The following is a 26,279-nucleotide window of genomic DNA, read 5'->3' as shown; positions in this document are numbered from 1 at the left end:
CGTGCTCTGCGCCTACCTAAAAACTGGTGGACTCGTTCTGATTTCAGTCTTTTAATAAATGCTCTGAAGTTATTTCAGTACTTCTTTGCTGAACGACTCACTTCTTGAATGTGAAGTGGATTTGTATTCACATTTACGAGGAAGTGTCCTTTAATGAACATTTCTTCCCAACCAGCCATTTCAATCTATTTATTTAACGACGTACTGTCCGACAGCTGGTAAATGTGAAAAAGAAACGCCTCATCTTCCTGTCCTGCTGTTATTTCTTAGGCTGTTCAAGAAGCAGGTTAAAACTGCTAGAGGAAGATGCTTCCCTTTTCCATGAAGTGATGAGGATGCTTTGGGAACCCACGGCTATTTGGAGCCCTAGTGGACTAAAATTTATGGAACAATTGTCTGTTACACAAATTTAACAAGTTGGATTCATGTCCTTGCATATGCATGGTGGATTTTATTGGTAGCATTTGAGTATCCAGCCTTCTGGACAATAAGTTCTAAGTGTTGGATGGGGTGAAAGTACTGAGAATTTCTGTATTGTTCTCAGTTAATTCAGTGATGAGGGGTACTTTTAATACCCTTTTACTTTGACTTTCAGAGAGGAAGACAGTGATCATGGTATGAGGAATAATAAATGAATGAATTGGTCAGAAGCACCTCAGTGGACACAGCTCAAGTGTTCACAATATGCTTTCTGATGAGCACATTCTCCCTTTCCCTCCCTCCACCAGCTCCTTTTTCATATACGTCGGTATAACATTTTTGGGAATATATTACTTAAAAAATGAAGACATAGTCCACAGGGGGGAAAGGGCAGCTCCTCAGTTACCTGGCCTTAGTGTGGGCTCCTGAGACCCATCTCTGCACGGAGCAGGGTCATCCAGACCAGATTCTTCTTGCCTATTGTTCGTTTAAGGGCTCACTCTCCGAGTGGTGAAGGTTTATACCGCTGTGTGTAAGCTGGACCTTAAAGGCCACCTCCTTGTTCTCTAAGCTTTTAGTCCCTCGGGAACCCCCAGACTGGACATAGAGCAGAGGCCAGTGACTCTTGTTAAATGGAAGAGCAGCCGGCAAACCCTGAGCCCCTCCCTGGGATATCCTGTTATCCGTTTTCCCAATCCCTGCAGTGGGTAGACTGTTCCCAGGAAAACTTTCCCATTTCAGAAACTCAAGGGGCAAAGCTTTCATTTTCTCTCGAGTTGCTAAGGTTTCACTTGTCCTTTCTCTGTCCCCAGCCCAGCATCACTGCAAGGAACGGAGGGATGCATCTCATGGAATTCTGCTTTATAGTATTATCTTGTGCTGTGAACCCCAACCTTTTTGTTCTTTTTCCCAGGTGATCCCTGATATTGCCTGTGGGAATGCCAGTTCCAACAGCTCTGCGGGTGGACGGCTGGTGTCCTTTGAAGTGCCACAGAACGCCTCAGTCAAGTAAGAAAATTCTCAGCGGGAAAAACTGTTAAGACTGACACTGTAACTGGCTTGAGGCTGTCTCTCCATGTAACTGGTCTGTAAATGGTCCATGCAGTGAGAATCATGCATGGAGATTCATGTGTAGACGTGGTCAATGTCCCTCAAAACCTCGAGGGTGCTGTTTGTTTCAGGGAAGACGGTAGAGTGAGTTACCCACCGGGATGGAGACACAGACTTGTGGAATTGGTCTGGATGAGTCAGGTGTGAGATGAGAAATCCCGAGGCCTTAGATAAGGTCCATGGCCAGACTCTTCACTTCTCAGATGATTTTTGCTTCAAAAATTCTTTGGCCTTTTCAGATTTTAATGGACCATTGGTTCAATTCTTATGCATAATTTACCCCAAATTTAAAATCTAAGCATTATAATATTCTCTTTAAAAACAAGCACCCCAGAAGAGAGCATTTTGTTTTGTTTTAAACTTGAGCTCTTTCAGATTACGTGCTGCCCACTGTCACTGGTGGGGGTGGGGGCCAGGCACAGGGAAGCCCGTTGGCTGAGTACCTGCAGTGTGCCAGGTGCTGTGCTTGCTGGGGGCTGGGGTGGAGCCAGGTTAGAGCGTCCCAGTCCTGGCTGACAATTCCTGCTCCCTGACCTTCTCTGTTGCTGTTAACTACCACCCCTCTCTACCCACCACCCCATGCAACCAATGATGCTTTGCTGTCCAGTCTCCAGGGACTTTAGAAGTGAGAGGGACCCATGGCCCGGTAACCAGCGTGCTGCATTGGCTGGCTCCCTTTTAAGGGAGCAGCGGGCATGCTCACCTCTTCCATTTATCCAGGGCTGCTCTGCCCACTTTACCTTCTCTACAATAGTCCCTGAGAGCTGTTTGGAAGAGGGGCTGTGTTACATTGCCCCTGCACCCCCACCCCCAGCCTTGACTTAGTCTGGTCAGGAAGGAAGGGGGAAGAGCTAGGAAGGGCAGTGAACTCTGGGCACAGGGAAGAAGTCCCCTGAGCGGGGAAAGGTGTGGCATCCGAGGCAGCTTTGAGTTCTACCAGCAGGGGGACCCCGGTCCTAAGTGTTCCATTGCTTTTAATACAAAGAAAACCCTCATGGGCCTGAGCTGGTTTTAGGGAAATAAGGTTCATTAATTTATGAAACCATCTCCCAGCCCTTTCTTCTCTAACAGTGTTTTTTAACCTTTTTCATCTTAAGACACATATAAACTAATTACTAACAATCTTCAGCACACCAACAAAATATATATATTTTTGTCAATTGGACAAAAAAATAAAAAAGGTATAATTCGGATTCACTCACACTGGATGGCTATTGTTGTGTTGACTGTTGTCACTCTTTCACTTGACAATCTAAGGGAAAAGAGGTCAGTGCCCCTGACTAAATAGTCAGGTATTGCATGTTTTAAAACTTCTTGCAGCATGCTGGTGGAAAACTGCTGGTCAGGGTCATATTATCTTACTTTCATAAACCTTTTTGATTAGTTCTAATTTTCTCTCCCTTTAAATGCTTCCCCTCCTCCCCCTCAACAAACCAAGACTCTCTTAGGCTGCAGAGCTGGGCAGAATAGCAGAGTCTGACCCAGGCCGAGGGCTAACTGATCTCTGGGCGCCCTGAATTCTCTTGTGAGACCTTGCACTTGGCGTTATTCATGACTTCAGTCATTCATCAGCCCTTTCCTGAGCACTCTGCTGCGAGCCCAGGCTCTGTGCTGGGGAGGGGCAGCTCTTCTCCCCCAGGTGGAAACCCAGGGAAGGAAAGGGGGCAGGAAGGTGGTTAGAGAAGGTCTCAGAGAAGAGGGGATGTGGGGGCTAAGCCTTGAAGATGACTCACCTCCCAGGTGGAGGAGGTGAAGACTGGGAGGGGGGGGTTGGGGGTGGGACCTACTTGGGGAAGAGACAGCAGTCTTGTTGTCCGATCACTGGGTTGCAAGGAAGGAGGTGACAGATTTGAGAGGGAAACTGAGGCTGAGGTTGATTAGCATCCATGGCATCTCATTCTTTGGGTTTTATCCTGAAAACAAGAAAACGCCAGGGGAGACCCGAAGCATGGGAGGTGCGCACTTTCACTCATTTTGATGGCACACCTCAGGTGGCTGTTTGGGACGCATTACACCTTTAAAATAAATCCCAGCAGGATCCTTTATATTGTGTGGAAATGGAAGGCGTTGTCTCTAAAAAGAACTCAATATACCTCTTTATTATTGATGAAAACTGTGCCCCAAAGGTGTTATCTGTTAGTGATTTTGTGGTCTATTTTTGATCAAGCAGGAGACAGACATTTCTAACAGTGTGGGAAATGACAGCCATGGGTGGGCACAAAGTGGGAGCTTGTTTATAAGATCATTTCATCCATTTCCCCATACCTCTGTGGATGTACACGTCATCTCTATGTTTATTTTTAATTTGATGAACTAGTTCTATGGTGAATTTTTCTGGATGGGACTTCCCATTTACACCACTCCTGTTTTCAGAATTCGGCAAGATGCTACTGCCTCGCTGATTTTGCTGTGGAAGGTCACGGCCACAGGATTTCAGCAGTGCTCCCTCATAGACGGCCGGAGCGTGACCCTCCTCCAGGCTCCTGGGGGCCTGGTCCTCTTGGAGGAGATGCTTGCCTTGGGGCCCAACCACTTCATCGGTGAGTTATGGAAATCTCCCACCAACACCATGTCTCAGTTTGGTGTGTAGAGACTGTGTATAAGGAATTTTCCAGGATAATCTGTATTCTAGCCATCAACACTGTTCCCTTCATTTTAGGTGAGGTTCTGCTTATAATCAAAATTGTTTTTGAAGGTAATATTTCCAAGGTGGCTCAATGTGGGGGGCGCATGGGCCCTGGATTCCTGAGACTATATCCCAGCCCTGGCCAAAGTGTCTCAGAGGCTCTGAATATCAGTCTCTGATTCCCAGCTCTTCGTTGGCTTTCTCCAAGGATTGTGGGAAACTGGAGGCATTGAGTTCATTTGCTAACAGAAAGTTTCATGGGGAAAATGTATCTTTGAAATGTGTTGTTCCTTAAGGGAATAATTTAAAAAATGTACTTTGATATAGTAATAATATATATGATATGTTAATCAGTAAATTACACTACATTCTCAAAAATTACACTTTAGGTTAGGATGAGAAGACAATGATTCTGAGTAACAACCTGTATTTCTCTAACCCATTATTTTCCATATTGCAAATTTGTGACCTGGTATCTTTTACATTTCCCTACCTAGAGCTTCCTGAGTGTTTGATGTGGCTTGGATGGAGCTCACAGTCTGCAGTGTGATTCTCTTTAAAGGTAGCAGACAGTGTGTACGGCTCCTTCCAAGGCAGAGCGGCCAGGTTTCTCACAGTGGCAAATTGCCTTACACCCACACACGGCCAGCTGCTGCTTCTTACAGAATCTTTTCATCTCAAAGAAACAAGATTTATCTTTTGTAATCATTGTGGAAGCCCTGTGCTCACTGCATTGACATGTGTTTAATGCTCTTTCTGTTTAACTTTTTTTTTTATTTTTATAAAGCAGCTTCTTAAAATAATTCACTTTTACAACATGGGGCTCTGTAACATGAATACATTTTAGTGAAGAACCAAAAGACTACTTTGAAGAGGACAAAGGCATTCATCTGACAGATGAACAAATCGATGCGAGGGCAGGTGGGAGAAAGCTTCCACGCCACAGGGAATGCCCCAGCATTGTTTTTCTGTGTTCAGTCACTACTGCTCCTTTTTGGGAATAACTGTGAATTCACTTTCAAGGACAACTATCCCCAACCCCTTACTGTCAATAGATTCCATGTACATACCTGAAGACCAAAGTATTTTAAAGTTTCTGTGCAACAGAGCAGAGGAGTCCCTTATGTGTCTTTGGCTGCTGTCACCAGCTTTGCACAAATATTCCTTTTTAAAGTTTATTACTGAGAGCCTAATGTTAAACTTCTACACAGTTCAGATGATGACAGTATACTTGTATTTGACCTATTTCAGTGCTATGACACTTCATATTTTTATCTTTCCTTCATGACCACTGCCTTATGAATACTTATAGTTTCATAGAAAGAAAGAGGTGATAAAACATTTCACCAAGCATCTGGCTCTTTTTTTTCTGTGCCTCAGTCATCCATTTCAACTCTTCTGCTCTCTCCTTAATTAGTCCTTCTTTTTCCTAAATCGGTCTCTTCCAGATATGTCATTTGCTTTATGCAGTGTTTTGGGGTAAATAACGAAACCAATCTTTGTTCAGCATTGTCTGCTCCATGGGAGGCATCATAGGTGCTTGTTAGCTCCCTGAGTGACTCAGTGGCTCAATAGTTTGTATTTTCAATAGGAAAGATTCATCGTCCTGTTGCCTTTCCATGAAACATAGTTGTAGCCTGCTTGTCTTGGTAAAGTAAATTTTTTAAAGTGGTTGCTTGGAAACACTGCTGTGATAGACGATCTTGGGGGTGAAGGAAAAACCAGCCCTCCGGTGTGTGGCCTCTGTGTTAGAAGCTGTTGGAGGTCCCCATTTCCTTGGGGTGAAAGCCCCATTGGAGTCCTCTAGATCTTATTTCCTCTTGTCACCTCCCCTTAGGCATATTTCCCCTCACATCTACATGGTGCACCTCTGCTCTGTCACCTGCTCCCTCTCCCATTCCAATCTGGACCCTCACCCTGCCTCACCCCATCCTTCCCATGCCTCTGACCCCCAAACTGATTCCTCTTCAACACCTCAACAAACTCTCCGCATTTGGAGTGGTTTAGGAGGAAAACTGCCAGCCAAAGATGCTACCTTACATGGATTCTCAGCTATCTTTAAACTCTTGTAAGTTTTCACAAAAACACACAGATGACCCTAGACCGTTCTCATGGCTGGTTCTCCATTCAATCAGCAAACCCAAGTGGGGATGTCTGCTTTACCCACACTGCCCACCTACCTACTTGCTCAGAAATGCTCCACTTTCCCTTCACACTTTTCTCTTTTATGGTCCGTATTGGTTGCTACCTCAGTCTGATATTTTATCTCTTTCCTCTTCTTTAAAATGGCTTTTACTGTGATCCGGCCTGTTCCTCTCTCCCTCAAGTTTTCATGGTCTAGCTGCTCGTATCTATCTGTTTCTCTTCCCTTATTCACAACCCACTGTTTTATCTTACTTTCATGTACCATTTTTTTCTTACAGTTTTTAGTACACTTTTATGTCTCATTTATATCGTAAAAGTAAGTGCATTTTTATGTGTAGTCCAGACCAGTTGCTTCATTTATGACCCACTAAAACGGCTCTTAATACCTTAGATTGAAAGAGTGAGTGGTGCAACCCACAGCCCATAGGAACGTCCTTTAGGACCTGGGATCACTTCTTCAGGATCATAGCTACTAAATTAGCCACTGACCTCCAGAAATCAGTGACTTCCAGGTCTTTGTATCTGATGTTTTACCTGGATTAGAGATGTCCCTAGTCTGTGCATGCCTCTTGGGTGCCTCTGGGGAGCTGCTGAGCGCTTGAAATTTCCTTGATTCTAAGTTATTAGTTTAAACAGATTCTTGTCTTGCAAAATAATTTATAAAGCAGTGCATTCTCTTTATTTTCTTCTCTTGAGAATCTGGGAAGAATAAGACGGTACTTCAGCAGGTACCATGAAGGGAGGAGTTTCCTTTCCTTGAGGTAATAAGACTGAGCTGGTTTGGATTTATCTTCATGACACCCCCAGGACTTCTGCTTTGGACCATGGCCAGCTTTTGCATACTGACGCCAGCCGGAGCGGGGCTACACTGTCCCTGCCTCTGAACCTGGTGGTCGGGATTGCTGGTCACCCTTCCTAGATGCTCACCAAACCTCAGCCCTGCAGGTTTCCTGTTCTTCTCTGCACAGCTGGCATCATTTCCCCCAGCTCTGACTCCTTCGCCTTCTTCCAAGTCTTCTATAAACCTTTGCTTTACCAGCTGTGTAAGCTACACTTCTCCCTGATAACCCATTTTCAGCCAGCATCACACAACTTAGCATCTGAATGTTCCTATGCTCTCTCTCTCTCTCTCTCTCTCTCTCTCTCTCTCTCTCTCTCTTTCTCTCTCTCTCTCTATTTTGGTGTGCTGATTTTACAACTTTAATTAAACTGTAAGATTTGAGAGAAGCGACCATATCACAGGTCCTTGTTCCATGGTGGCCACATGGTAGTTACCTGAGTGATTAAATTCTGTTCATAAGTAATGGTTACCTGCTCAGTAAATTCCATGTGAAGAAAATTTCCAGCTGCAAATGTCAACTTTTAAAATTCTTTGTAGAGTTTCACAACCCACCTCTGTGACATTTAAACTTTCTTACCTTTTATCACATTAAAAGTATTTTAGAGGGTCAAATGAAAAAAAATACCAAAAAAAGTAAAGAAAGAAACTTTTCATCATTCTTTTGGGAATGCTACATTTTGCATTTTGTCCTTTAAGATATCTTACTCAGAGGTCAGGGGTAAAATAGTCAAAGAAAGTTTGGAATTGCTACCAGCTATAGAAACATTAACATCTTTGCCAAAAGCTTAAGCTTGAACAAAAAATGCAAATATTTCACCTTTGCTGATCATCTTAAAACCACAGTTGAATAGGGTGTATTGAACTACCTGCAATAGAGGAAACAAGACTTGGAAATGTTCAAATGAAAAGTCATAGTTGGGAGAGAACAAAAGCAGAGGAAGGATAAGTCTGCCCTGAACAGCATAATGTAGATAACATTCTTATAGCTTAATTTGCCTAGTAGGAAGATTTCTATTAAATTAAATTTTACTTAAATTGAAACCACATTTCTATATTATGAGCAATCAGAATCATTCTTCTTGGGATCTTTTATTATTGGTAATGTATATTAGGATTTTAAAATTAGTTTGCCTTGAACTTCACGATTTTGCTCCCGTCTTTCTAAATATTGTCATTGTCAGCATCATTTATTTATTGGTTCCTATTAATTGTGGTGATAAATTAAGCATTGATAAGAAAGATGGATTCCATTACGGACACACCTGGTCCCTATAGTTGACAGTCTAAACTGAGCTGGGTCTCACTGAGTGTTGGTTGCTCAGGCTGCGATGGAGTTGGGGCAGGTGAGCCAAGATGAATGAAACGTTTCTCCTACCCTTCAAGATAGTCCTTGGAATTAGGCTTCGTAGAAAGGTGGGTTGCTGGTCTACCAGACCCAGCAGAATCTTTTACAAGCTACTCAGTTCATTCTTTCACACACCATAATTTGTGCAAATCCTAGGACCTAATCAATAGTATTTGTCGATTAGTTCTTTAGAAGTAAAGGACAACCCCTATAGAGTAAAATTAGTCGGCGTCCATGTGTGTAAGTTACTAAGGTGCTGCTGTAGATTTGAGCACCAGTTTCATAATTTAAGAGAACAAAAAGGTGGCAGGCAGTTCTCCTGGAAATTGTGCCTGATTCATTGGTTGGCGGGGTTTGCTTGGTTTTGAGAAGCAAACTCCAGATATGTCTTTATAATTATAAATTCCCCTCTCTTCCTTTCCATTCTGCCTCATTTTCTCTTTCTCTCCCTCTCTGCCCTTTATTTAAAAAATAAAGATGGCACATTTTGCTTATAGAGGAATATGTAAAAATGAAATAAAGAAAATTATTTTGATATTTAAAAGAATTTATTGTTAACTGTTTTTTAAAAAATATGTTCTTATTGATTTCAGAGAGAGGAAGGGAGAGGAAGAGAGAGAGAGATAGAAACATCAATGATGAGAGAGAATCATCAGTCGGCTGCCTCCTGCACACCCCTACTGGGGATTGAGCCCGAAATCTGGGCATGTGCCCTGACTGGGAATCAAACCGTGACTTCCTGGTTAATGAGTCAACGCTCAACCACTGAGCCACACTGCCTGGGCATATTGTTAAATCTGGAAAGAAATACCTTATTACTTAACCAATACTGGTGAATTTCAACCCATCTTATCTACTGAATTTGATTGGAATATTTCTTTAAAACTTTTCCTGCTGCTTTTAACTTAGAACAAACCTTCCCAGGGTGTTGCCAGTGTGCTGAAAGCTTTTCAGTACAGATTTCAACTAAGAAAATAATTTATTTAAATTTTTTTTTTACAGCCAAATTTCTGCTCCTCAATAGCATCTCTTCTCTTTCTTCTTGCTAAGGGTGGGGCAGAGGAAAGGAGAGAGGGGGGAGGTAAGGAAGGAGAATGAAATAGAGGAGAGAGAGAGAAGTCGATTGGTCCTCAGGACTACATATATAAACCCCAGAACTATGGTTTTCCCTTACTAGAAGGTAATTTTAAAATTTATGCTCTTTTTAAAAATAAAAAAATGCTCTTTAATGTAGATAATATAAATAATACACTTTTTTGAAAGAAGAACACATTTGTGCGCTGTCTGGTTATTTGTTTTTTTTTTTCATTTAATGTGTCACTGACATTCTTTTGCATTAATAAATATAAACCCATAGTACTCCTCTCAATAATTGTGTAGTGTTCCATTGAATCAATGTACTATATTCAATATGCTGTTGTTAAACAATTAGGTCCTTCCTTTTTTTTTTGCCTCTTTAGACAGAATTTCAAACATCATTATAATCTTATCTTTGTATCTATAATGATGATTTATTTTGGTTAAATTCCTAGGTGTAGAATTTACTGAATCAAAAGGTTCGTATATTTTAATGACAAATTTGATACAAATTTCCAAATTGTTCTTAACTTTTTTCCAGTTTTCACCCATGACAACCTGTTTATTTTTGACAATGCACATTGCTCCCCTTCCATGGACTTTAAGCTAGGTGCTGTTAACCAAATTCAATTGGAAATTTACATACACCTTTTAGCAACTTAACAACCTGAAACTTGTAGGGAGCCCCTCAAGACTGTGATTAACCGTCTCCAGAAAAAGGACAGTTCAAGTCCCTTTAAACAAAAGATACTTACAGTGGTTGCATCACACTATGGCATTTAGAGTCATGGTGAATAGAATGGTTTATTATATCATTGCATTTTGCACATCAGCACAATTGTAAAATGGTGAGAGAGGGTGACATTAGGACAGTGTCTGCTGCTCTGAAGGTCCCCAAAATTGGTCATGCTCTAGTGACATTTCTCCTACTTAATGTTCTGCAAAGAACATTTGTGTTCTAGAGATGACCCCTCCTTCTCATAGATCCTTTTGCTTCCCCACTTCAATATTCTGAAGATTGATATTTAAGTTGCATTTATCAGAGACTTTTTATGGGGTCAGATATATTCCAGGAGGATGGGGCAAAAGATTTTCCAGAATGGACAAATGTTTGGGTAACCTATCAGGGAGGCTTTCGAGATGATTATTTGACTTTGATACAAAGTCTTGGTAGTTGTGATTGCTTTTCCTAAAGATTTTGGGTAAAAAACTCAAAGCAGCAAGTAACTGGACCAAAATAGGGCATGTCAGCAGGAAGAAATTGTGGTTTCGGGTGAAGAATATAAATAATTAGGATTGCATTTCAAAAAGACTCTCTTGCCTTCTCCTCTCTGATGCTTTCTCTGACATTTGGGGTTTGAATGCCAGGATATTTTTGGTGTTCACATGCTTCCTTAACCAGCGACACTCTCCTGGCTGTCCTGTTTTAATGCTGTAATTGTAAGTTTGACCTGCAAAAGTGATTTTTGCTTGGTAGACAAATGGAAATATCCTTAAATAAGTACACTGACTGACAAAGACTGTTTGGCTACATCACTAATAACAAATGACAGCCTCTGGAATGCTACCGTGTTAATAAAATAAGCTCTCCGTCATCTGCTCATCTCTCCGCATCCCTGATTATTATCAATAAACACTTATTGATTAACGACTCTGTGTAGGACACTAGGCTAAGTACTAGGGACACAAAGAAGTAAAAGGTCGAAAGTCCCGGCTTTGAGAGATTTCCACCTTCAGGCAGATGGGACGTACTCATTATGTAACCCAGATAAATCATGTCCCACGACTGTCTTGTTCATGAAGTCACATTCAAATAAATACAGTCTAGTAGCCAAATAATGATTTAAAACTCTTGAAATCTTTATTCACCTTTTTGAGGGAACATGAATAAGGGTGGGATAAGTGCATTCCTATTATGCCTTAAAGTCTTGTCAATCTTATCTTCTCCTCAAGAGACTATGTGCTTGGCACTTTGGGAAATCCTCTCTTCTACTGTCACCATCTCCTGTTTCCTACAATAGATGCAATGACTTATCCTATTCTTTTCCCACATGGTGACAAAGGCTGGGGAACAGATATTGCATTAAGACTCAGAGACGACAGTGTAATCAACAAATAATACTAGATTCAACGGATGATGCCGAAAAGGAAAATTTTCCCATCGAATTTCTGAAAAGTATTACTCCTTCGGGAATGCTGTGTCATAAATTGAATTGAAAGTAGGTGCAACCATCATGCTACTGAGAAACCTTAACAGTAAATGGGGTCTTTGTAATGGTACTAGATTTATTGTCAGAAGATTGTGACCTAACATTATCGAAGCTGAAGTATTAACAGGATCTGCGGAGGAGAGGTTGTTCTGATTCCAAGAATTGATTTGTCCTTCTCAGTGTTAGAATAAGTTTAATCAATTTATCAGCCATTGCTTTTATCAATGTTGTTTTTATATCATGTTTTGTTTTTTTATGTCATGTCTTTGTTGTTATATCATGTTATTATTGTTTATTAATCAATTTATATATTATTTTCATATACATTTTACTAATTTTCTTTCATCTCTGACACTTCTATTAGAGAGAAAGGGCAGATAGCAATTTCTTCTAATTAATTTCCTTTCAATGTGCACGAATCCGTGCACTGGGCCACTAGTTCATAAATAAAAAACAATCAGCAAATTCACAAATTAATTTTGTAATAATGTGACAATTGTATTTTAAGAAGCAGTTAATTTTAAATATTAAAGTTTGATTGGCTTTTACAAACAAGCCTGATTCCAAAGTTTGCATTTCATCCTGGGGAGCCAGGACCCTCCCTGGGGGTGGGAGGCAAGCAGCCCTTGGACCAAGGCAGCGGCCTGCAGTGAGCACTAGAAATGGAAGCTGGGAAGTCCAAGAGCACTTGAAGTGGTTGGTAATTTTTTCTTTGTTTCAATGTGAACAAAGGTTCATTTAGTTTTGGTTTTGGACCTCTGCCTTACACACAGAGATTCCCATTAGATTTTCTGTAGTAAGGCAGCCTGTTCAAGCAATGTCACATCAGGATTTTGGACCATAAAGGTTGCAAGAGAGTCAGATAGAATTTTTAATTTGCCACATTGACTATTACAGAAAGAATCGATGATCAGATAGTGGTCCCAGGACTTTCGTAAAGACTGGAGCATAAATGAAATCTGTCTTGGTCAGATAAAGGAAACCCTCTCACCCCACTGAACTGACAGTCATCTGAATTAAAGAATTTAATTTGGGGAGGGAACGGATTGGGAACAGGGACAATCTGTATTTCATTCTTTCTTGATAAGCTCCGGAAGCAGCACTGGTGGTGGTGTTCGTGGTCTCGGGAAGGGCATGGTTTATAATGAGGCTTGCTACCGAAGTTGGTTTGGGTCTCTGTGCTCAGGGCAGCTCCTGGCTAAGGTTAAAGCTGCTCCGTGCTCCACTGAGGCTGTTAGCTTGAGCAGAAGGCCAGGGAAGTGTGTTCCTGTGACCACCAGCTTTCTTTTATGGGTTCCTTGTTTCTCTTAGCTACCTTGTCCTTCCTGTTCCCTCATATTTGCTGGTACCACATGCAGGTCACTTGTTTTCCTTCCCCCTCAAAATTTATTGTGAGCCAGGCACCTGCTTGGTGCTGACAATAGAGCAATAAAATGAAACAAAATCGTTGCCCTCATGAATCTTATGTTTTAGTGGGTTGACAGGTAATAAATAATCCTGCAAATAAATAGAAAACTACAACTGTGATAAGCACACTGTGCTATGATGTAGTTGATAATAAAAACCTGACATATCCTTGGGGCAGGGGAGATCACTATCTCAGCCTAAAATGATTAGGCTGAGATATTAACTAGGGAATAGGGAAACCCTTGCAGGCAGAAGGCTAGAACTGCATGTGCAAAGGCCCTGTGGCTAGACAGAGTACACAATGTCATAATATTAGAGGAACTAAAACAAGGACGAGAGAGCTGGAGAGGTGTGTGTGTGTGGCGGGGGTGGGGGGGGGGGCGGGGGAAGTAGCCTGGGCCAGCCTTGCCTGGCTGTGGAGGCCACATTAAGATTCTGTTGGCAATGGGGAGCTATTGAGGGGAAGGAACTGATAAACATATTCCTCCTATGTCAGGTCCCTTCAGAAACATGCATTTTAACTTGGCAGAAAAGAAGTCATCCTTACAGCTGCTTCTCTGCCTGACTGCCAGACACCTAGGGCATTGGTGAACTCCCACCGGTGTTTGTGGTCACACCCCTAGAGATTCAGATTCACTGGGTCAGGTTAGACCCTACATAGCAGTTTATGATATAAACTGTAGGTAATTCTGACTCACTGCCAATTCTAGGCATTTATGAGCCAGATCGGAGAGGGGCTGAGTGGTGGGGACTATTTTGAAGCTCCAGAAAGTGGAGCAGATAGGTAAGGCTGTCCCTGAGCATCTTGAGGATTGAGGCCCAGGGTATGACTGTGCTAGTGATGAGAATGCTAATATGAGCCAGAAATAGCCTGACCAATCAAGCTGAATCCCAGTCTGCCTTTCCATACCTCCCAATTGTTCTCTCTCCAATCATGGCGCACCCCTGGGGATTCACTGCAGTGCATTGGCTGCTTCTATTTTTAGTGCAGTAAATACCTGCTCTGAAGAAGAAAGGTGTTATGCATAATTGAAGAAGCACATGCATCTCAAATTAGAAACCTCAAACACTTGTAAATTCAGGCAACGGTCTTTCATATGACCTTGAAGTTACCAGACAGTCTTGTCGGAGGCCACTTAAATGTGAGATTTTGAAACAAAGAGATGTCACAGAACAAAGGCAACTGACAAATCATATTTACAATGCTTGCAACAGCCAGGAAAGTAAACATGTTAATCAACAGCTTTTCATGTTAGCTCATCGGAAGGCCCAATTCTCTGACTTCCTAATGTTTATAAAGTCATCCATAGCCCAATTAGCTGTGTGTTTGTAATCTCCCATTACCCTCACATCAACACAGAGAAATGATGAATTATTTTGCATTCATAGTAATGCCATTAATCAGGATGCATTCATTGGGTAGTAAGGACTGGAAGTGGCGGGCAGTTGTATTTGACGTCTACAGGAATTTAGCAATTGATTGACTAGTACTTGATGAGTTGAAAATGAATGTACTAATGGAAGATCAAGTGATACAATTCCAACTGATTATGAAAAGGTGACAAATAGACATTGAAAATGAGATTAAACAAATGAAGAATTTCCACTAATAGTGAGCCAACAAAATTTCAAAGGAAAGTGCAAATTAATTTTCATGTTCTACCAATAAGAACTGGCATTAAAAAATACTGTATGTCCAATTAGGATGTAGTTTTCATAAGCAATGAGAAAGGGCTTCTTTTTTTTTCTAAATGGAGATTACCTAAGGTCAGAAATGGGCATATAGAGCAATTTGACAGGCCTACTTGTAAGTTTTATTTAAAAAAAGGATTTTATAATTTGAATATTTTTATACCACTAAGCTCATTATATTGCATTATATTGACCAGTGCCTCTTGAATTAACTGCTTGTTATATATTTTAAAAATGTCTTTTAATTGTATGAATTGTCATTATACCTCATTTATTCACACACACATATTTTATAACTTGGACATGAATTGTTCAAAGTGGCAGATAATGAGAGTTATACTATTATGAATGCATGGTGTAATTTTATTTGGACGTTATTTTTAACCTTTTATTGAATTTATTAGGGTGACACTGGTTAACAAAATTATACAGGTTTCAGCTGCACAATTCCACATCATCTGTACACTGTATTGCGTGCTCACCACCCTAAGTCATCTCCTTCTCTCACCATTTATCACCCCTATGTTCTCCTTTACTTCTACCCATCCCCTTCTGACAATCATCACACTGTTTGAACATTATTTTTAAATTCTAGCAATAATTTTTAAGAGTAGCAATATTTTTTTTAAAATTCCATTTCAGAGGCTAGACAGGAGAGGGGCTGAGTTAGAGGACCCTCTAAATGACCTCCTTGCTTGCATACCAGCACTGCATTTTTCTCAGGGGACGGATGTACTTCCAGAGCCTTTTCCTAAGACCAACACCAGTGTAAGATCAAGTTATGTTCCACTAAACAGGTGTTGGTTTTTTATGTTGATGTTAGTGATGATAATGATGGTGATGACAGTGGAGATGATGGTGGTGATCATGATGATGTTGATGGCTGTGGTGGTGGTGGTGATGATGAGGGTGATGGTGGTGATGGGGGTGCTGATGAAGATGATATAGTGGTGATGATGATAGTGGTGATGAGGATGGGAGTGATGGTGGTGGTGGGGTGATGATGGTGGTGATGACAGGGGTTATGATAATCGGGTAATATTGGTGGTGGTGATGATAACAGTGATGGTGAAGATGGAGGTGCTGATGTTGATGATGATGATGATGATATAGTAGTGATGAGGATGGGAGTGATGATGGTGGTGGTGGGGTGATGATGGTGTTAATCATGATGATGGTGGTGATGATAGGGATTATGATAATGGGGTGATGGTGGTGGTGATGATAATGATTATGGTGATGATGGCTGCTATTAAAGGAGTGTTTGTGTCCTTAAGGAAAAGAAAGGAGAGGGGGAAATGATGGAGTTAGTATTTTGTGACTTTGGGACACTAAGCAGTAACTAAATGATGATTCCTTCGAATCAGGTGGCAGAGGGGGATGTGGCATAGGAGGAGGAGTTTTATATCAATCTTCTGCAGGCCTGTGTTGGTTAGTGCGCAGTGTAAGCTGCATCATAGAGAGACCACAAACAAGTTCCAGGTTAATTTATGTCTCATGTTACAGTCTTGAAGGAGCTGGTCCAGGATGGAGTGGGCAGCTCCACGTCCTCCACACACAGATTCAGTCTCCAGATTCAGGCAGGCTGCCTTGGCTGTCACCATTCACTGTGGCACGTGAGCCAGTGTGTGTGCATGTGGGGGCTCATGCTTCGTCTTCTTAAATGTTCAAAGTGCCACTCGTCTGGCACCGAGGCCCTGAGAAGAGGTGAGCTCTTTCACTGGTGGCACCATTCCCAGCAAAAACTCCCAGTTCTATTATTATTAAGGGATATGGGAAGAATAGATACCAACTAGCAATTACTTCCACATTCAAATACTCAAATCTTACTTAGGATCAGTAATTTAGTCTAATATTAATGGAGAAGAAGTGTGGTAGAGTAAATACCTTGAGAAAAATGAAACTAAAATATTAGCTTCAGGTGTACAGCATAGTGGCTAGACAATCGACAATCATGTACTTTACAAAATGTTCCTTCTGATATTTCTTGTACCCTCCTGGTGCCATACATAGTTATTACAATATTATTGACTATATTCCCTAATACAAAATAGTAGTGAATGTAAACTGTAATTGAAAAATAAAACAATCTACACTAATAAAAGAGAAGCATGCAAATTAACCATCACTCCACTATGCCCACCAGCCAATTAGAGCGAGTATGCAAATTAACCCAAAGAAAGATGGTGGTTAATTTGCATACACAGATGGAGTGAAGACTGAAGACAGCATAGAAGGAAGAGGGAGGGAAAGCAGAAAGCGAGTTGGCGGGAGGGAAAGCGTGGGGGGGGGTGGCTGTGGGAGGGAAAGCGTGGGGTGGGGGGCAGAGGCCGCGGGAGGGAAGGGAAAGCAGGGGGGAGGGGGGCAGGGGGCGGGAGGGGTGGCGGTGGTGGGAGGGAAGCCTGCTGGAAGCCCTGTTCTTGCAGGAATCTTCCTGCAACGGGCCTCTAGTAAAATAATAAAATTAAACAAAAATACTGCACTCTGTGCTAGCAACCCTTTACTGTGGGAATAGATACTTCTTTTGGAAATGTATAGAATGTCAGCCTAAGAACTCTCAGTCTAAACTTTTAAATACATTTTAAGCCTCTGTTTTGATATAGAACTTGCAGTTTCTCTGCGGGGTGAATAGACAGAGGATGATGCCGAGATGCTAAAGGTGGAAAGTAGTTTTTAGGTGCTGTTATATCTGACAGCAAGATTAGTTGAGAAAAAAAATCAATCTATATTCAGGTGATAGCAAGTGGATTATATTTTTTTCTGAATATCTTACCACTGTCTTTACAATTTATTTTTATTTAGAGAAAATGATATTATAGTTGATCCATGAACAATGTGAGGGGTATGGATGCTGATTCCATGTAGTCAAAAAAAAAATCTGTGTATAACTTTTGACTCTCCTAAAACTTCAGTTGTTTCTCAGAATTCATGGGGGATTAGTTCCAGGCACCCCCATGGAGATCAAAATTCAAGGAAGTTCAGGTCCCTTATATAAAATGGCATAGAACAATGCGTACAGTCAGCCTTCCACATCCAGAGTCCCAACTGTGCATGTGAAACCCAGGGATACAGAGGGCCAGCTGTCTATTTATTGAAAAATATCTGTATGTAAATGGACCCATGCAGCTCAAATCCATGTTGTTCAAGGCTGAACTGTGCTGAACGTGCAGTACTTTTCAGTCACTTGGCTAGGTGTAACCTACCTGATGACTTAGCTGAGTGACATTGACAGAGGTATCTGCACTGTTGCTGTTATGTGCCATTGTGTCTTTCAATTCAAAAGCATCCTTGGCCATACCTTACTCCAAACATCCCAGGAAATGAGATATTCTGTATGAGAAAATTTTGCAAAAAGCAATTTACTACCTTAAGCATCACAACTTAAAAGCAAACAAGCAACAACAACAAAATCCAGCCTTTACATGGAAATTTAAAGGAAGATTGGTTAGAAAAAGTAAAAAGACTCTGAGATCCTGGAGGGTTGGTGTGGCCAGGCACGTTCTTCAGCAAATGAGGCATCATTCCGTTAGTACATGGTGTAGTGACAGCTTTTTTAGTGCTCATTTAATTTTTCTCCTTAACTCCTGACCTGCCAGCATTCTGCATATGTGCACTCTGGGGGTAGCTGCGTTCTTTACAAAGTGGGGTGCATTAGTAAGCCTCGTTTTATATCATGTTGCCCTGGACTTGGTCTACATTCAGGCTTGCTCCCTGCCTCAAGGTTGTTTCTGTGTTTGTTTGTTTTTTGTGTGTGTGTTTTCTTTTTGTCTCTGGCTTGCCATTGTCAAAAGATGATTTATTTATCTGGTTTTGTTCCCCAAACCACAAGTATTGAGTCACAAATCCACAGGGATCTGACTGGCTTATTAAGCTTTGCACTAACCTCCATCCTACCTTCTAAAGAGTGGGCATGGGGGGCGGTGCCTACCAGTGGGAGCTGGAATCTGTGATATTTCACACTTCGCATGCCTATCTCGTGCCAGCCATGGGACTGTCCCAACTATGGACAGTTTTTATAGGTTATAGGTTTGTGCCAGGTGACTCGCCAGTCCTAATAGGAAGACTAGGCAGTCTGTTTCCAACACCTACTGCTCAAGTATTTACAGCCAGAATTTTTATTTTTCATGTATACTTTCCCTTTAACAGGAAAGAAAATGGTCTAGGCCAAACCACTGAGGTGAGAAATGAAAATCTCATTTGCTATTAATCCCAATGAGGTAGTAACGACTAAGTCCATTTAAGACTCTTTAGTGTTAATATTAAAGAAGACAAGTGGTAAAATCAACAGTTAATGGCCTGGAGCCAGCCATCTCTGCTCTAACTGATGCTTGACCACACCACTGCATTTCAGAGATAATGACTGGACCCCTCTCAGGGCTCTCAGCTTCTCATTGCCCCCAAGGGAAGTGAGTTTGGCCAAGTCACTGTTTTAAAAGGACTTTAATGATGGCAGAACATTTTATTACTGTGTTAATGAGCACAGTGTGGGGTGTGGACCAGGCAGAGTCTTTGTGTGTGAGTTAGGGGGAGGGGGCAGAGGAGAGAAGGATTGAGAGGAGGGAGAAGGAAACCCAACTTTTATTTGTCCTCATAACCAGTTACTCCAGAGTGTTAACGGATTCCTGGATAAACTTTGGGGGAAGTTTGCCTTCACTACAGTTTTAAAACTCATTAGGGAAATCACTCAGTTGTGTAGCAAGTAGAAGGGGTCTCCCAAGCCATATCTTCCCTCCTCCATCCCTCCCTCTTTCTTTCCTTCTGAAGTTTGAGTTGAACTGTGTAGAGGCTTGGAGACTTTTTCTTTGCATGGGCCCCAGTCTCCCACTTACAGTTCTTCATGATGCAGAAGTCTTATCTTTCCTTGTCAATCCCACAATAGAAAAATCATATAGATAATTCTATTGTAGCTATTTTTTTCTAGTATGATTCTGTAAGGGCTGATAACTGTGCAAAACGAAATTAATGTTGGCCGGTAAAGCTTGTTTCTGGGGCCCTGTTTTTTTTCTCTCTCTCCTCTCCCTAAGTTCACCCTCCCCCTAAGTTCACTCTCCCTGTCCCATTGATTTAATACCTCTATATTTAGATGAGACCCAAATTGAAAGCGTCATCCCTAACATTTATAACTACACCTGTCCTACATCTACCCACCAACTTGACTGATCCATTTCAGGAGAGGTCTCATCAGTATCTCAAATTTAATATGTTCACAGTGGAAATTTTGATTCACATGTCTACCACCACCACCCACAAAATTGTTTATACCAGTGGTTCTCAACCTTTCTAATGCCGTGACCCTTTAATACAGTTCCTCATGTCGTGGTGACCCCCAACCATAAAATTATTTTCGTTGCTACTTCATAACTGTAATTTTGCTACTGTTATGAATCGTAATGTAAATATCTGTGTTTTCTGATGGTCTTAGGCGACCCTGCTAGCAGTTCTCAACCCCACAGGTCGCCTAAGACCATCGGAAAACACAGATATTTACATTACGATTCATTAACAGTAGCAAAATTACAGTTATGAAGTAGCAACAAAAATAATTTTATGGTTGGGGGTCACCACAACATGAGGAACTGTATTAAAGGGTCTCGGCATTAGAAAGGTTGAGAACCACTGGCTTATACTATCTATGTGTGATTTCTTCCTTTCTCTCCTATCCCACATACAAAAGTCTTCTTGGTTCTTGTTCCAAAATGTGATCTTTAAAAAAGCATAAATCATGTGTTATTCCCCTGTTTAAAACCCTTCAGTGGATTTCCATTGCACTTGGCATGGAATCCAAATCTATACTAAGGTTCATGAGACCACCCTGATTAGGTCTCTCCTGCCTCTATCCTCATCAAGATGCTGGTCATTGACACACTGATGTCCTCATCCATCTGACACGCTGACCTCCTCAGCTCTTTCCTTGGCACTTTCTCAGCTTTCAGTGTTCAACCTAAAATCTGCCTCCTGCTTGGAACTCAATGAACAATGGCTGAATGTTGAATGAATGAAGCCAACTCTCCCTCCATCCATATACTTTTCCCCACCTCACCCCATGGAATGCATGGTCTCTCCATTTAGGGTGACTCAGTATATCAGTCTCATAATCAGAATCATAGACTTTAACTGTGCACAATTATGATTTAAACAAATATTTATTCATAATGACTTTCAAAGAACTCTAATTTTACATTTGTTGTGGTTGCAATGAAGAATATAAGGCCCAGAAAATGAGAAGAAGATAAAATGTCCTTTTGACAAAAGGTGTAAGAGTCCCTGAAACATTTGATGGAAAGCCGACATTTTCTTTGCTCCATTTCTGCTTCACTTGTTTTCTGTGTTAGCGTTTCTTTCCTTCATCTCATGCAGCTCCTAACCTGTGATTTGGTTTTCTTTTCCCTTTTCTCGGCCTAGTCTTCCTTCCTCCCTTTCTCTCCTTCCTCTTTCCTCTCCTTTCTTTTATAAATCTCCTTCTTTTTTTTCCCCTTCTTGCTTTTAACTGAAATCAGGCCTTAGTTGGAGCAAGTTCCTAGCCTGTGTGACATCAGTGCCTTGGATTTTGAAAAGACTATAGAAAATGCAGGTGTTGCCAAAGCCCACTCTAAAATGTCTCTGCAGACAGAACCCGAGTGTCATCCTCAGAGACTCCAGTTAAGGGTGAGGAAGCTTTTCTATCCAGTCCTGGATCCGGAAGTATGTTGTGCATGTTGATATCACACCATTAAGGAACAAAGAAATAATGACCATTTGCTTTGCATTTCTTATAAGTGTGTTAGAAGTGTCCATCAGTATGAGTACTGTGTCTCTCCCCGCCCCCCCAAAAAAGTCACACTGACTTTCAACAACTCTCAAATGACCATGAATCCAGCCTCAAAGAACTTCTTTTGTAAGAGATGAATTCTTTTTCACTCTGATTCTTTCCGCTGTCCCTTTGTAAAGGGCACAGCTCCTGATTTTGGCATGAGGCATTTCCCAGGGGCTACTTGACTCCCTCCCCTAGCTGCAGGTTGATGAAAGTTAAATTGCACAGTATTACTTTTCACGATGAGGAAGTCCAAGCCTTTTCCCTTAGACATGGTCAAAGAGAGGTGCGAACAACTTACTGAAATTATACTCTGACCTGCCAGGCGCCGATCTCATTGTGTGAGCCATATATTGCCCAAAATAGCATGCTTATCCTGTTGACTCACTTTGGGAAATTAGGCGACATAATTAGGAATTACATAGGGGTGTGTGACACACTGTTGCAAAGATTGATTTCTTTAATTGTTTACTAAGGGACTTCGGGGCCAAAATACTCACAGTCATATTAAGCAAATAAAGCTAATAAAGAACCCTTTACCAGAGTTGTGTCCAAGAACTTCTGAGACCTGTGAAGAAGAGGGAATATCAATTCTGTCTAAATAATCAGAGTTGGCAGAACTTTCAGTAATAGATGCATAAAGTGTGCTTTCAGAGGCTCACCTAGATGCCTCTGATTCAGGGTGGTTGTTACCTTAATAATAATATTACTTGCATGATTTAGATTAGCTTTTCTGCCAGACCAGTGGTTCTTAACTGGAAGCATGTGTCAGAATTATTTAGGAAGTCTTTTTCAAAAAACATGCCTGTCAGGGGCCCATCCCAGATTATTGGTTCTGAATCATTTGTGTTGGAGCCCAGAAACATGTACTTGGAAAAAGCCCCTATAAAATTATGTAGCTTCTGCTTTCAAAACAGTCCAAGGCCCACTACTCTGGACTGAACGTTGGTGTGGCAGAAACCAGGGGTGACTCATCTTTGTAAACTCAGCATTTAATATGGCCCCTGGTTTGTAGATGGGAGCTCAGTAAATGGTCATTGAGATAATGGAAGCAAATTATCTAGAAAACTACACCATGTATATTTTTAACTGTGCATTCATTTGAATTTCTACCAGCTAAGTGCATTTAATAGCTGAATAGAATTGAAAAAATAACCTTTGGAGGGAGGTCTCTTCAGCAGAATTACAAAGCATTATGTGGTCTAAATGCTTAGAAAGTAGACAGATGATGTAGATTTCAATCATAATGCGAAAGTAGAGAACATAGCAAGGGTATGAAAAACACCTTTATAATTACCAATATCTGATGACCTATTATTTTATGTGTAAAACTGTCTTTTCGAATAAGAACTCTGATAGCATCCCAACATTGTAGCAGGCTCTGTGTCCCTGTCAAGGCTAATCACAAATTGATAAGCACGCATTTCTTTAGAAAACTTGGATCTATGCATTCAAATAATTGCTGTTCTTCCATGTTGGATGACAAGACATTCTGGAAGCTCCTCTTCAGGAATTACCTTTGCTGCTCTGTCATATATAGAGTGTCCCCCAATAATGTATACACACTTTGAATGATTATAAAGTCAGTATTTATTAACATACAGTTCACTTTCAAAATTTAAAAGAATCTGTAGACATGAATAATTTTTTTTTTTTGTCCATGCCTGTTTTTAAACTGATGACCGTTCAGGTTCAGGCACTGCTGATAACATGAAGCAATGAAATTGCAAACATCAAGAATTACTTTGTTTGGTATTTGTGCACCCTCAATTAGTCAACTGTTGCCAGTTTTGTACCATAAACTTTATCTTTCATGTATCCCCATAAAAAAGTCTAATGAATAAGTTTCCTTTGTTCAAGCTTAGTCTGGCTTCACCTATTATTTCAAATCAGTTAAACCTGAAAAGGAGTGAAAATTAAGTGAGTTATCAGCTATTAAAGTGTGAATAAAATTTTGGGGATACCCTGTGTCCCAAAAATGTATACACACTTTGAATAATTATAAAGTCAGTCTTTGTACTTCAACTGCATTTTCATGCTTCCAATAGCATGAATTTCTTTTGTTCAAAGCTTACTCTGGCTGAAAAGAAACATCAATTGATCTGTTAAAGTGTGCATTCATGTTTTTGGGACACCCTATATACACCCGTATCCTGACTTCCTGCTTGCCACCTCTCTGACTTGTCCCTAGCCATCAGGAAGATTTGGCAAAGGTGGCATAACAAGAAACCACCCAAAACATAAACTAACCAGGGACATGTATGTGATAGTATGTACTTGAGATGGATGGGTTGAGCTCAGAGGGGGCTGGGATATTGAGGAAAAGCTCATGAATAAGGTGAGATCTGAGCTAGGAGATGGAAGAAAGGGGAGTAGGCCAGACAAAGGGGTCTTTGTGGAAACGTTTACAGAGTTGGGGCAAGCAGGGTGTGTGAAGGTGGCCGAGAAGAGGTGTGAGGTGTCTATCCAGTGCGGGGCCCTGATGGAGAAAGTAGAAAGCTCTACAGAGGAGGTGCCTTTGTCTAAACCATCCTGTTCCTTCTGTCCTAAAGCCAGTTTACCATAAAGTTCTCAATAGGAAATCTTTGGAAGAAAGCAACTAGTTCCTGTGGATGTAAAATGCCACCCTGAGTCAGGCCTGCAGCACCAGTCTTTACTGGGACACCAAGAGACACTGGCCTCCTAATTCCAAACGAGGAGTTGAGGCGAAGCTCCACTCCACTCTGACTTGCATTCATTTCCCATCATGACCTTGACACTTGTGAGTTGGATTCAGTCTTCTGCTCTGTTTTGCACCCATCTTCTGCCTGTTAAAATGATCTCCTGCATTAATGTAAGACTCCACTTTGCAGATTCCTGGTGTCTGGCTATTCCTCAGGACGTGAGGAGCAGGAGACTGTCCTCTCACTTCATGCCTGTGTTCAGTTGTAATCACAAAAGCACCCTATTTTGATCTGAGAAGAGCCCCAATTTTGATCATAAATTCTATAGTCACCCTAATTTGGGGCTGTTATCCTTACTTAACACATGAGAACTTTGGGGCTCAGAGAGGCATGACTGTCTAGAATCATTTTCACCATCTGGTCTTGAGCACTATTTATGGGTAACACAGGAGTCTTCTCCTGGATGATGGAGGTGTTAATTATAAGTGATTTATTTTGAAATTTAAAATTACATATAAATAAGTGAATATATTTATTAGAAAAAAGACGCTCTCTCAGTTAAATAATTATAACATTGATACAAAATACAGGATTTATTTCTTTATTCCAATTGGAGACTATATTTACTTCCTATTTATTTCTACTTACTATCTATAAATAGCCACACTAGACAAAGATCATGGGATGATAAATATGATGCATCAATGATACTGCAATTATTCAACTACCATTGGTCCTGTATTATTAGTTGGTTAAAGCCACATAAGTTAAATTGATATTGTGTAGCCAGATTGGTGATCAAGAAAGATATTCACTGATAAACCCAACATAGAATACCAACCTGTATTGCAGGTCTGCCTGTGAAGGCACAGAGTCTGCCCAGGTAGGCTGGTAATGGGGTATATTTAGTGCTGTGACTACCTCAGGTAACCAGGAGGCAGGAGAGTTGGGAGATGTAGGCAGGTGGCTTCCTGGGAGAAAATGGGTTTAAATCAGGGAAGTTGAATTCTAACATTGCTAGAGCAGGGATGGACTTGAGAGAAAGCGTGGTCTCCCAGAGCCAGGGCAGGAGCAGAGCCACGGGGTCTAAGGGATGACTGAAGTGACAGCCACTCATTTTCGTTGGCCTTGGGTGTTTCTCATGGGGGAGTGGCTGTCTGAACGGCCTGAGGCTGCTGTGTGTGCTTTATTCTTTTGCCTAACTTAACGCACTTCATCTTCTTGGCCAGACTGGAATGCTGCCTAAACTAAATTCAGAGACTTGTAAAAAGAATGTTGGTAAAATTCACATTTCCTCTTGTCCCATTTCCTTTTAGGCTTTGTGAATGATTCTGTTACTAAATCCATCGCGGCTTTGCGCTTGACCCTGGTGGTGAAGACCAGCACCTGTGCTCCAGCGGAGAGCCGTGCACGTGACTTGGAGTGCTCAGGAAAAGGGGCCTGCACCACGAAGCCAGCAGAGGTAAGGGGACACCGGTAGCCTGGAAAACATATATTGATATAAATGTATTTTAAAAAGCCCCCCACATTTCTGGTTTCAATTATATGCCGGTATGCAACACACAGATATATAAATCTCCATATGATTTCTAAAGTAATTACAATGAGTGTGTGTAGGGCTAGCCCTTTTTGCGTTGGTATGAACCAGAGTTTTATGTGAGAAGAAGTCGTCATCATATCTGGTAGCAGAATCAAGAGAAATGGAAGGAGGGAAAGGTAAGCACAGAGTCATTTATTTCCCAATTATTACAGAATTCCCTCCTTAGACTTTGCATTTCCCTCATACTAATAACAGTTACAGAAGTGAAAATAGGAGAAGGAATGGAGAAGAGGCAGGGACCCAAAGGCTGACATTATTTTTGACCTTTGTGGACCAGCATCGTCAACACTGTGGGGGGCCTGAGTCTTGTTCCCCGTAGCTCAGGTCCCAGTGGCAGGGGTCAAGGGTCAGAC

General features: G+C 41.3%; 1 protein-coding gene across 1 annotated transcript in view; it reads left to right on the top strand.

Moving 5' to 3' along the window:
* The window catches only part of DNER (delta/notch like EGF repeat containing), a 256,070-nt gene that overhangs the window by 119,091 nt on the left and 110,700 nt on the right, over window positions 1-26,279 (top strand). The window contains exons 3-5 of the mRNA XM_080670649.1: window positions 1,334-1,428; window positions 3,904-4,070; window positions 25,643-25,788. Of these exons, the coding sequence (XP_080526775.1) occupies window positions 1,334-1,428; window positions 3,904-4,070; window positions 25,643-25,788 (408 nt within the window). The remainder of the gene's footprint in view (window positions 1-1,333; window positions 1,429-3,903; window positions 4,071-25,642; window positions 25,789-26,279) is intronic.

This window comes from Plecotus auritus, assembly GCF_963455305.1.
Source record: "Plecotus auritus genome assembly, chromosome: 5".
NCBI lineage: Eukaryota > Metazoa > Chordata > Mammalia > Chiroptera > Vespertilionidae > Plecotus > Plecotus auritus.
The sequence above is the reverse complement of the archived record's forward strand: the minus strand, read 5'-3'. Positions and strand labels throughout refer to the sequence as shown.